This window comes from Mesitornis unicolor, unplaced genomic scaffold (genome assembly GCF_000695765.1).
Source record: "Mesitornis unicolor isolate BGI_N332 unplaced genomic scaffold, ASM69576v1 scaffold41946, whole genome shotgun sequence".
NCBI classification, from domain to species: domain Eukaryota; kingdom Metazoa; phylum Chordata; class Aves; order Mesitornithiformes; family Mesitornithidae; genus Mesitornis; species Mesitornis unicolor.
The window spans coordinates 4,177-16,102 of record NW_010192444.1 but is presented as its reverse complement, the minus strand read 5'-3'; the positions used below and the strand labels follow the sequence as shown (position 1 = coordinate 16,102).

General features: G+C 50.3%; 1 protein-coding gene across 1 annotated transcript in view; it reads right to left on the bottom strand.

Annotated features, from left to right (window-relative positions):
• Positions 1 to 7,659: 7,659 nt before the first annotated feature.
• Positions 7,660 to 11,926, bottom strand: part of LOC104542703 (cell surface glycoprotein MUC18-like) — a 5,073-nt gene continuing 806 nt past the window's right edge. Inside the window, 11 exon segments of the mRNA XM_010187097.1 lie at positions 7,660 to 7,765; positions 8,530 to 8,647; positions 9,093 to 9,234; positions 9,920 to 10,055; positions 10,155 to 10,276; positions 10,373 to 10,511; positions 10,791 to 10,912; positions 11,002 to 11,164; positions 11,328 to 11,455; positions 11,543 to 11,722; positions 11,830 to 11,917. Of these exon segments, the coding sequence (XP_010185399.1) occupies positions 7,736 to 7,765; positions 8,530 to 8,647; positions 9,093 to 9,234; positions 9,920 to 10,055; positions 10,155 to 10,276; positions 10,373 to 10,511; positions 10,791 to 10,912; positions 11,002 to 11,164; positions 11,328 to 11,455; positions 11,543 to 11,722; positions 11,830 to 11,917 (1,368 nt within the window). The 3' untranslated portion in view covers positions 7,660 to 7,735.

The following is an 11,926-nucleotide window of genomic DNA, read 5'->3' as shown; positions in this document are numbered from 1 at the left end:
GATTCCTTTAGAGACTTCGTGCTGAGGTCAGTCCTGCCTCTTAAGAGAATCAGTTATCAGGTTTTTGTGGTTCCAGATTTCAAAGCAGTGGAATGAAATGGAGCAGAATGGTGTTTTATACAGTGTATGTCTTGGAGTCCTTTACCCCTACCTCTTGTTTGAGAGAACAGATTTATTTCCAGGGTGTTGGTAGAGAAAGGTGTCGCAACAAGGGATCCCCGAGCTGATGCCCTGGAGACTGGGGGGAGTGTTTCGTGCTGTGAATTCTAAGTGAATGCTCTGAGAAACAAAGTCTCGAGGTCAGTGTGGTGTGTCCTGTGGTTCATGGTACTAGGTTTGGATCTGTTTGCTGCTGTGTGTCTGGCTCAGGCTTTTTAGAGCAGCTGGGAGGTCACTTTCTGCTGGGAATAAATAGGAGACCTTGGAAGAATCTTTCGATTGCTTCCTGTTTGCCATGGCGTTTCCCTCTTGCCTGTAATAATAGCATTTATTGCTTATGATTCAAGTCCTCTCGTTTTGCCTGGAGATAGTGGGACTCGCTTCTGTCAGGCATTTTGATCTTGGCAGTGCTGGGAGTTGGACTTTTCTTGTATGTGTCCTCTTCCTGGCAGCGCTGGCAGCACCAGATTCCAGGCAGCTAAACGTGCTGAAAGTTTTGAGTGTTTTTGAGGGGTGGGAGAGGGTGGGAAGAATTTGAGCGAGAGTGAAGAACTGGCTGCTGCTTCTCCTTTTTTAACCTTGAGCATTTTGTGCTTCAGTGCTCAAACTTGATTGTGGCCCTACTGGGCTTGAGCAGCCATCACTGGACACTCCCGTGCGCTCTTTCTCTGGGAATGTTGCACCTGGTAAATACGGTGTTTTATTTATCTTACTTGCATGGTGGCTGTCGCAGACTTGTGGCCTTCACGCACATTCCATCATCTCCTTCGGAGAGCTTTTGCGGGAGCCAGCTGTCTTTGTGCCAGGCTGTTTTGTGGAATTGGTAGATGCAGCTGATGTATTCGTTGGTATCTTACCTGCTTTACAGTGGAAGAAATGCAGCAGTTCTCTGCATGGCTATCAAAACAACATTTCCATTACTCTAAGGTATTGCCAGAGCTTGTGTTAAAACAGATCTGGGAAACTTCTGTAGTTGTAAAACAATCACACAGCTTTAAAAGTCAGCTGTCACTTTGAAAGAACCTGACTTGCATACTCAGCTACTTAACTCTGTTCATATGTGCTTAATGTGCGAGAAGTGTGTGGTTCCTTTTGAGAGGATTTAAATTGAGTAGGGATGCACAGATCACAGTCTGACAGATAAACAAGCGCTCTGTGTACACCGAGAGCCTGTTAGCCTTTTGAAGCATGTCTAGCCTTGTTTGCGTCTCTCCAAGGGCAGCAGTAGTCACTAGGCGAAGGGTTATGACTTGAAATATTGTTGAAGTGATTATGGCAGTTGGATGCAGTTTGGCCTTTTAAAGAATCTGGGTCCAGATCTCAGAGAAACAGCTTGCAATTGGCAGAAGAGATTTAACAAGTGTCAGCAAAGGAAACTAAGCATAAAATGCTTGTTTGATGTGGAGTATAGGTTTCTCTCTAGATCTACAGCTTTATAAATTGATGCAGTGGGTTCCAGGCAGTTTAAAAGCATGAACTGTCTCTCTTTACTCCTCACCTTTCTGTAGTAAAGAAAATGTTCTCTGAAACCGTAAGGAGATCTCCTGCAACAGTTACAGACCATCACCACCGTTGCTATTTTGGGGCCAGGGATGAAACTTGCAAATGCAGCACGCTGATGAGATTTACGTCAGTGGGCATGGTGCTCTGCAGTGGTGCACAGCCAAGAGCAGGGCCTGGCCTCGCTGAAGGTGCTGTGTTGCAGAGAAGGTGATGTCAGTGCACATTGCACTCGGGGAAGAAGAGCTGTTCTTTTTCCTCTGCCCGCACGTGCAACAGTCAGTGGTTTTGTGAACCGGTCCTGCTCTTTCTGTGTGAGGTGCTCTGCCAGTTCTGCATGGCAGCCAGGGTCAGTGTGTCTGTGGGAGCTTCTAGAGAAGCAAGCCCAGCACTGGTGGAACAGGAGGCAGCTCCGGCTGTTCTCTCAGTAGATCTGCACATTGCACTTGTGAGCCTGAGCGAGCAGTCCTAGCGTATGAGAGTTGTTTCCTGGCTTTTTCCTGGAGAACCAGGTAAAAACCCTTCCGTGAGGGAGCACTATGGTTTTATTTCCCTGTTTTTCTATTCTCTGCGGTGCTGCCACTAGCTCTGTGTTGGGTTTGGAGTCACTTTGTTTCTGACTTGCTGTGTAAACTCAGTGTAAGTGTGTTCAAGTATGGCATGAGACTGGCTCACGCAAGTAGAAGTGCCGCTGCCAAGGCTGCGTAAGAGCCAAGTCCAGCCAGCTAGAAAGCCTTAACTCTTGTCTTGCACAGTGTATGTGATCAGAGTAGTGATGCCCTGTCCCATGCAAGCCCTTTTATTACAGAGCTGTTACAGGCCTGTCTTTGGGTTACTGTGGGTATTGTTCCAGGTATTAGAGATTAGAAAGAGCAATCTTTGTGGCATGTATCACTAATTTTTCTGCATGTGTCCTTTCTGTGCACTGTTTGTGTCTCAAACTGATTTAAGAAACTTAAGACTTGGCTTTTCTTCCTTAGACATGTAAGCATTTGCTAGTACCACTGAAGTGCAGCAGAGTCTTGACCATGTCTCGTGGCTGTGCTCTGTGAAGTCAAGCCAGGCACTGTACAGTGTGTTTTTCTTGTTGTTCTTTTAGAAAGGTAAGCCTGTGATTGATTTCTCTTTTTTCCCTTCATCTCCTTGGTCTTTATTCTTAAGAAGTTAACTTTATGACGCTACTTTAAAAAGAACTAAAAAAACCCCAACCCACCCAAATGTCTAGTGCCTTTCTTAAGGGAATGCTGCATCGCTAGACTGGATCTGCGTATCCATCCCTCTGTGAAAATTAAGAGCCCGAACTAGACATACTGTAAAGATGCCTTGGAGCATGAGACTGCTTTGAAAGGGGTGAAAAGAAGGGGCAGGAAAGATGGGCAATTGTCACTCCAACTATGACACTGTGTTTTGTAGCATTTCAACTGTGGAGGTTTCCTACTTTACCTGTTACTAGCAGTGACTTGTCTGGACCGGTGCTGTACTAAGCTTGGTGTGAAGACAGTAGAATTGTAGGACAGGATTGGTTTTGCTTGTAACAAAATACGAGTTCTGCTCATAAAAAATGCTGTGATTCCCCCTACGTGTCAGCCCTGGACACAAAGCAAGCAGAAAACACTCTGCACAGTATGAATCTGGCACAAAACACGTGGGACCGGTATGTGTCTCCGCACAGCGAGCAGCAGGTAGCTGTGGAAAGCAGGCAAGTATCGTCTGTTCTGAACAGGGTTTCCAGCTGACTTGGTGTGTTCAGTGCCACCATAGCCGAATGGGAACCTGCAGTGAGACATACCCTGCCAGGGTGTGGTGAACCTTGTCTGCTGCACTTTCCTTGGGTGTCTGCCTCTGCAAGTGCTGCAGTTGGAGGCACTGGGGTGTCTCTGCTGGGGACCAGCGGACCTGCTTTCGCTATACAGCTTTTCTGCATGCCCTCCACTGAGCCCTTACCTCGGGGGAGCCAGATAGGCTCGGAGTACAGCATGTTGCTTCCTGCACTAGACCGATTACATTACTGAGGCTAATCCTGAGGCAGGGTCATTACTGTAAATGTTTTTTTCAGTTGAGCAAGAAAAAATGCAACTCCCAGGGCACTTTCTTAAAGGTGCCACTTTAAAAATTAGTGGGGAATTGACACTTATTTTTAAAGTTCCTAACAGAAATCTTTTTCGAAATTCCTGGTGGGGGAGGAACGGTTGTTCTTTCTCTTGAATGACAAATACCAATTTGTATAATATCAGTGTTAAAAATGTTGAGATTTTCACAAAATATTTTAAAAAAGTATAATAGTGTCATTAATATAAAAATATAATAGCAGTATTTAATCCTTTCAGATCTGTAAAGAATAAGGAAAAACAGAAGGTAAATATTCTTACAGAGAGTAGCTGAGCTTTAAGGTTCACTTGGTTTAAAGTCCTCATTTTGTTTGCAAATGCATTGTTAATGTTTAGAGGTTATACTAATGTTATTTATTAATTGTTTCCATTCTTGTATGCTGCCCACTAAGAGCTTCTTTGTTTGGGATTTCATTCACCTGTGTCAGTAAAAAGAAAACAAAACAAAGTTTTATTTTTAAATAAAATTTCCTTTGTTGTAGCATATCGTCTGTGTTGTGTTGGTTCTGTGACTTCCTGCTCCAGCTTGTCTCTGTCATCTTGTTCAGGGTGCCCAAGTCCAGCTAGACTCCCGGATCTCTTGCCACTGCCACTGACTCTGTACCTGCTTTAACTGTTACCACAATTATCTGTTAAATTCTAATTCATGTCATAACTAAAACCAAACAGAGCCAGGAAAGATTTACACAAGGTTTATACTAAGAAGTCTATAGATAGAGTTTCTGTATTCTAATAGAATTGATTAACAGAGTCTGTAATGAGGTCAAATGAGGACACGGTGGGGGTCACTGGGGTTCGCTGGGGTCAAATGAGGACACCGTGGAGGTCACCGGAGTTCATTGGGGTCAAATGAGGACACAGGGGTCAACTGAGTTCAAATGAACTCCACAAAAAATCATCAGAGTGGGGTCATTGGGGTTCGCTGGGGTCAAATGAGGACACCGTGGGGGTCACCGGGGTTCATTGGGGTCAAATGAGGACACGGTGGGGGGTCACTGGGGTTCATTGGGGTCAAATGAGGACACGGGGGTCAACTGAGTTCAAATGAACTCCACAAAAAATCATCGCAGTGGGGTCACTGGGGTTCATTGGGGTCAAATGAGGACACCGTGGGGGTCACCGGGGTTCATTGGGGTCAAATGAGGACACGGTGGGGGTCACTGGGGTTCGCTGGGGTCAAATGAGGACACCGTGGAGGTCACTGGAGTTCATTGGGGTCAAATGAGGACATGGTGGGGGTCACTGGGGTTCGCTGGGGTCAAATGAGGACACCGTGGAGGTCACTGGAGTTCATTGGGGTCAAATGAGGACATGGTGGGGGTCACTGGGGTTCGCTGGGGTCAAATGAGGACACCGTGGAGGTCACTGGAGTTCATTGGGGTCAAATGAGGACATGGTGGGGGTCACTGGGGTTCGCTGGGGTCAAATGAGGACACCGTGGAGGTCACTGGAGTTCATTGGGGTCAAATGAGGACATGGTGGGGGTCACTGGGGTTCGTCGGGGTCTGAATTCTGTCAGAATTCATGTGTCAGAATTTTTCAGAGTGTATTTGTAGATTTATTTGTACCTTCACTAGCTCTTAATAAGATTTTCTTGTATAATCTACCAGTACCTAATAATACTGTTATCCATTATGTAGTTGTTAGTATCCATCATGTTAGTTGTTAGTAGCTAGATATACAATAGTCTAGTAGAATATATAACAGAATATATAACAATTATCAATATTAGGTGTTAATGCAATTCCTATTAGAATTAATGAAGAGAATTTATTAGTATACAGACTAGCTAGCTTTACAATTTTGTCTCATTATCTATGAGAATCTTTTAACAGAAATATCTATTCATATCTGTATTAGTATTGAAATATCTGTATGAAATAGCTATTCATATCTGTATTAGTATTATTGCAACACTAACAGCACTTAATAAATTAACTATCTATTTGTATTTAGTATCTGTCGTAGCTGTTAATACAATTACCAATTAAAATGTATCAATAAAAATTATCTATTTGGATCTAGAGTAGCTAGTATATGAATAACAATTATTATCTATTAGAATTCTTTAATGAAAAAATCCATTAGTATCTATAGTAGCTATCAATACAATGCTATACTTTGTCTTATTATGTGACAGACTTATGTATGAGTAGTTACTAGTGTCTGTATTAGCTATTAATACAACTAGCTAATAGATTCTTCTGTTGGGATGTATTAAATTCTATTATTTAGTATTATCTTTTAGTATCTACCATCACTAGTAATATAATTATATATTACAATCTAATACTACGATTATTTATTAAATGCCTTAGTAGATTTACTAGTATTGGTAGTTATTAGTGTCTGCATTAGCAGTTAATGCAATTACCTATTAGGATCTATAGAACTGTGGAAGCAAACCTAGGGGCAGGAGTGTGCATGGTGGTCCCCAGTGCCCACAGCCTGGGTAACCTCCTGCTGGGGAATGAAGCCTTGAAATGGAGCAGGAACAGGGCAGACATCCAGCCCTTACTGCCCCACAGGACTGCTGCTAGCAGGAACAAACTCAGGACCCAGCTTTGAACTTTGTACTTTATTGTCACATATATAAAAAAGGAAAAAAAAAACAAACCACAAAACCAAAATCTTGCAAGTTTCAGACAAAACTTCTGGAAATTTACACACAATCCAACAAAAATATATATAAACCAAAGCTTTTGCTTCAACAACACTTGTAGCTCATGAGTATAGCTCACCGCTTGTTAGGACGCTGCTGCGCGGCTCCCTGCTCCCGGCAGAGGATGCTGGGGGTGCGCGAGGGGACACCTCTCCTGTCACCCAGGGTTAGCCTCAGCCCTTTGTCGAAGGGCTGGGGTGAGATAAGGCATGTGGACAGCATAGCACGGAGTAGTGACTTGGAGGAAGAAGGGGCTGCAAGGGCTGATCTCTCTAGAAGGAGGCAGGAGGGAGAGCCATGTTTGCGGGCGAAGGGCTGGCACAGGCCACGGCAGCAGAAGCTTAAGGCAGGCTGCTTGCCCGTCTGCCCTCTCCACCACTCACCTGCTGCAGCACCAGCCTGGCTGCGGGGCCAGAGGTGCCACCAAAGCACAGAACTAAACTGGTTTTACCTGGGGCTGGTAACTGTTCAGAACAACAACAAAAAAACCCTGAGACATCGCTGACTGGCCCCGACCTAATACTCTTTAAATCTGGGGGAGGCTCTGAGACCCACTGTTGCCAGCAGCTGTGCAGCTCCCATAAAAGCAATCCAATTCCCTGGGGAGTGGGGAGAGGGAGCCCTCCCCCTCACGTCAGCAAGGCTATGTTACACACCAGAGAACATAAGCCCTTGGTCTGACGTGTACCCGAGATGGGCACCCCTGTCCTTGCCTCCCGTAGGATCACAGCTACCCGGCGTGGAGCTCCCTACCCACACAGCACCGTCAGGACACGCTGGGCTAAACCAACAAGACAAGAACAGTTCAAAGGAAAAGCAAAGCACTAACACCTCCCTTACACCTCCCTAACACTTCCCTAACACCCACTTCCATTGTTTGCTTGTCTAACCTGCACACTGCTACACCTAAGGTGCCTGGGACATCCCAAAATTAAAAGTAAATATTCACCAGCTTTTCTGAGCAAGTTTGGGGTAAAACACATCAAAACCTTCCCACACGTGTACAGGACAGATTTCCTGAAAAAGCCTCAAATCCTTCCACGGGGTAGCTTAATGGGATATTTCTTTCTAATATTGCTTCTCTGTAGTGGTAAGTCCAGCTTTGCTGCTGCTAAGTCAACAACCTGCAAGCCCACGGTTGAGGTAACAGACAGGTGAGGCAGGGGGCGTCCCCTGCGTGGGGCTCAGCACTGCGACGCAGTAATCATCTCTGGCCGTGCTCCCCAGGTACTGGAGCAGGGGTGGGACAAGGCAATCCAAGAGCAGGAAAGGTCTGAAGGAAGAAAGCACTTAGTAGATTCCCTCGCTAGTTTCTCAGATCGATGTATTTCTCGCTCTTCAGTCCGCCAAAACAGAAAGAGAAGGGAAAAAAAAACAAAACAAAACAGTTAGGGGTGAACATAAAACCGGGTCCTCCAGTGCAGATATCTGCGTGACAGACAGCAATGTGACGGGGGAGAGCCACCAGATCAGGTCATCCCAGGGCAAGGGGCAGTGAGCATGAGCTGCATGGACCAGGGTGGGGCTATCACTTCCAAATAAAGCTGCAGTGGGCTCAGGTGCCGTACCCGTGTGGCAAGCCCTGCCTTAGCATGGTGACAGTCCCGTACCAATGCTGTGAATAGCTGCTCAAGCTCCCTGAGGCTCTCGATCCCGGGTGAGAGGTAAGCACACAGCCCAGGAGACTCATCTCATCCTGCACTGAGTGTTTTGGCTCAGAGATGCCAGAGCAAGGCCCATTCTTGCAGCCTCTACTTTGACTCCTGGCCAGAGATGTTTGTGCAGTTTTTCCAGACCGGGCAGTGCACTCCCAGGAGGTGCCAGGGGCTGGCACAGACCAGAGCTGCACGGGATGGCTGCTCCCATGTCCTTGGAGCAGAGAGCCACAGCTTTGTCACCTCACCTCCCTCCCACAGCCCCTCTCAAGCGCCAATGATGGATGATGGAGGCCCATGCAGGGTGGGGAGTGCTGGGAGTGGAGCTTGCGGAGAGGGGAAAAGCAGGACCTCAATGCACCCCCCGTACACTCCTCACCTCCGCTCCCAGCCCTGGGAGCAGCCCTAGCCCTGGGGGAGGCCAGCACACGGCGCTCTGGCCTACCTGGTCAGCAGCAGGTCTCTTCTCGCCGTTGGCACCCTGCAGGAGCCCCGCCTCTTCGGAAAGTTTATCTGACTTAACTTCAACTACAATCTTGTCTTTACGTGCCTCTGGCTTTGTGCTAGGGGAGGGAGGTGACAATTTTGAGACATGCTTGCGATACCAAAGAGGGCACGTGGCCGGCTGAGCAAGGCCAAGCCCTGGGACTCCCTCTCGGGGGATGCTCTGGAGTGGGGCCGGGGCAGAGGAAGGTCAGGGATAAGAGGCTCCAGCTCAGAGAAAGCTATGGGCTGCCCAGCCCCTCCCCAGGGAGGGGTCCCTTGGCTGCTCTACCACTCTGCTGTCCTCCTCATCGCCTCCCTGCATGCACGGGGCAAGCAATGCGGACCCCAGGCTGCGGGAAGCTGGAAGCGCTGCCGAGCCCCCGGCGTGGTGCCCCCCGAGGCTACACTATTGCCTCCCTCTGTGCTGGGCAGGGAGTGCTGGTGCAATGAGATGGGAAGCATGAGTGATGGCAAGCACCTCTGGCCCCAGGGGCTCCCTGGGAAGGCAGGCGCAGTGCTTACATGTCCTGTTTCCCAGTGCGGCCACACGGGATCTTGCCTTTCTTGTGCAGGAAGTAGATGACAGACCCCAGCACAGCCACCACGAGGATGCAGACGATGATTGCCACAATGATCACCCCTTTGCTCTCTGGTGTCTTTTGATCTGAAGAAAACAGGAGAGGAAGAAGTTAACGCCTGTCCCACCCTGATGCTCTCCAGCATTACCACACCCTCTGCTGGGGACAAGCAAAAGACCCCTTTCCCCAAGAAAGCACCACGAGGAGTGCAGTTCCTGGTGCTCCTCCAGCTCCCTGCAGGATGCAGATGTCGGTACAAAAACTCTAAGCTAGGGCAGTTTCTGTACGAATACACTTTGCATCCTGCTCCTGGCTGCCACGCTGAGGAAGCCTTTGCTTCCTTGCCCAGAGGCCCTGGGCTGCAGGAAGCTGCACTTGATGGCCTCACTGGGCTATGGGCTGAGGACAAGCAGGCAGCTTTCACCTCGCTGCAGAAACTGAAGGAGACGGAGCCTCCATTTCCCTCATAGGTTGGCATGGAGAGAGGAGCAGAGAGAGATGCAGTGCAAGAGCCAGCAGCCAAGGCTCCCTCCCCAGTCCGGAGGCGAGCGTGACCCCCCTCAGTGACATGCTCCCGCCAGAGCCTGGGCTGATGGATGCACGCACCCAGCATGGTGCAGACTGACCTTTTTTGACGGCCTCCACTGATAGAGCAGGAAAGGAGGGACAGAGACAGAGCTCAGCCACGCCATGGCAGCACGGCACACGTGGCGCCCACACGAGGGGGACGAATACACCTCTAAGTGCCCGCGGCCAATGCCCAGGACTCACCCAGCAGCTGGATGTGCTTCTCGCTGACGCCCAGCGCGTTAGAGACCCTGCACATGGCTCCCGCCCGCAGCAGGTCGTGGCTCACGCGCACCGTCAGGTTGCTGGCAACGTGCTGATTTTCAACGTACTCGTGAGCCTGCGAGGAGGGAAGGCAGGAAAGGATTCAGCACCCAAGGCAATGAGCAGTCCCTCTGAGAGAGCACGGCTTGGGCCCGGCGCCCTCCCCAGCTCTCACCGTCCCGTTGACATTCCAGTGGACAGAGGGCCTGGGGAAAGCGATCGCCTTGCAGGTCAGGTTCACCACCTCATCCTGCCGCACGTACAGTGGGGAGCTGATGGCGACAATCCGTGGCTTCCCTGTGGGGAGGGGCACATCAAGCACCCGTGGCTCTCAGGAGGGTAACGGGGCTCAATGTGGTAGGGCAGCACACCTGCACACACACCGGTTCTTACCCTGCACAGCCACGGCCACCTGCTTGCTCTGCTCCAGCCCTGGCACACTTGGTGCCATCACCTTGCAGCTGAAGTTGCTGGAGGTTTCGAAGGTGAGGTTGCTCAGGAAGAGCTGGTTCCCTTTTGCGACCCTCTTGCCCTGTTGGGAAGGGACGTCCCCCTGGCAATAAGCCCTGAGAACTAGGCCCTTCTGTGCCCAGCTCCGCAGATGTCCCACAGGGGCTCAGCCCTCCCGTCTATGCACAGCAAGAGAGCCTGCAAGCACAGGACCTGAGGTGAAGGGGTAGAGGTGGACAATGCAGGCCCATGGAAGGCGGAATCCCACCCCGGGCCTCTCTCGGGAGAAAAGGAGCAAGCCCCTGGGTCAGCCCAGTTTGCTGCAAAGCCTGAGTGTGACAGTACCCGAATGCCTGCTCACCTTCTCATCTGTCCACTGGTAGTCCAGGGCCACGGGGCTGTGGGCATCGCAGCTCAGCCTCACACTGTCCCCTTCCTGAAGGGGTGAGGACGGCTCCACCTTCACACGGACCCCTTCAATGTCTAGAAGAGGGATGGAGACCAGGACAGGGTGAGCAGGAGGGACAAGGCACGCACCACAATGTCCACAGTGTCCTGTCCCCCCATCTTACAGTTCACAACAAGCTCCACGTCCTTCTCTAGCTGTCTCATATCATCCAAGTCCAGAGTCTGGCATCTGTATAGGCCACTGCTGCTCTTATTCACATCGTGCAGGCTCAGCACCCCAGTGTTGGTGTCTGCCAGTGATGACAGGTCCTGCCACTTGTCCTCCAGCTGCAGGCAGCAGGGAGAAAGCACAGCCCTTAGCCTCACACAGACACCCTCCATCCCAGCCTCTGCATCCCACTCCCCAGGGCCCCTCTGGCAGGGGACAAGAAGCAGCCAGGACATGAGATGTCCACCAAGGGAGAGGTGCCCAGGTCCCCTCCAGCCTCACCTCTCTCTTATAGAAGCTGAAGACGGGCGCTGGGTTCCCATCAGCCTCGCAGACCAGCTTCACATTGTCCCCTTCCTTGACCAGCGCCGAGGACGGCATGACCTGCAGCTTCACGTGCTCTGCGGGGTCTGTGGGGAAAGGGAACGGGAAGGGTGGGTGTGGAGCCCTGCCACCCGGCACCCAGCAGCAGGCACAGACCCCAGCCCCCGACTCACAGAAGACGGTGACGTTGACTCGCCGCGAGTCCACAGCGCGCCTCTGTCCCCGCAGCCAGTAGTGCACGGTGCAGTGGTAGAGGGAGTCGCGGTCCTCCCGGGTGACGTAGGCAAAGAGGGTGCTGGTCAGCGTGTAGAGCCCGCTCGACTCGCGGGTCACCGTGGACGGGATCTTCACCTCTACAGGGAACACAGCCACTGTTCCCAGCCTGTGCCCCTCTCCCAAGCAGGCAAGAGTGGCTCCCCATCCCCATCACTACCCCCATCCCTATTCCCATCCCACTCACTCTTCTCCTCTGGCAGCAGCTGCTCCCCATTTTTGTGCCACGTGATGTTGGGAGGTGGGAAGCTATTCCTACTCACGCACTGGGCAATCTGCGGCAG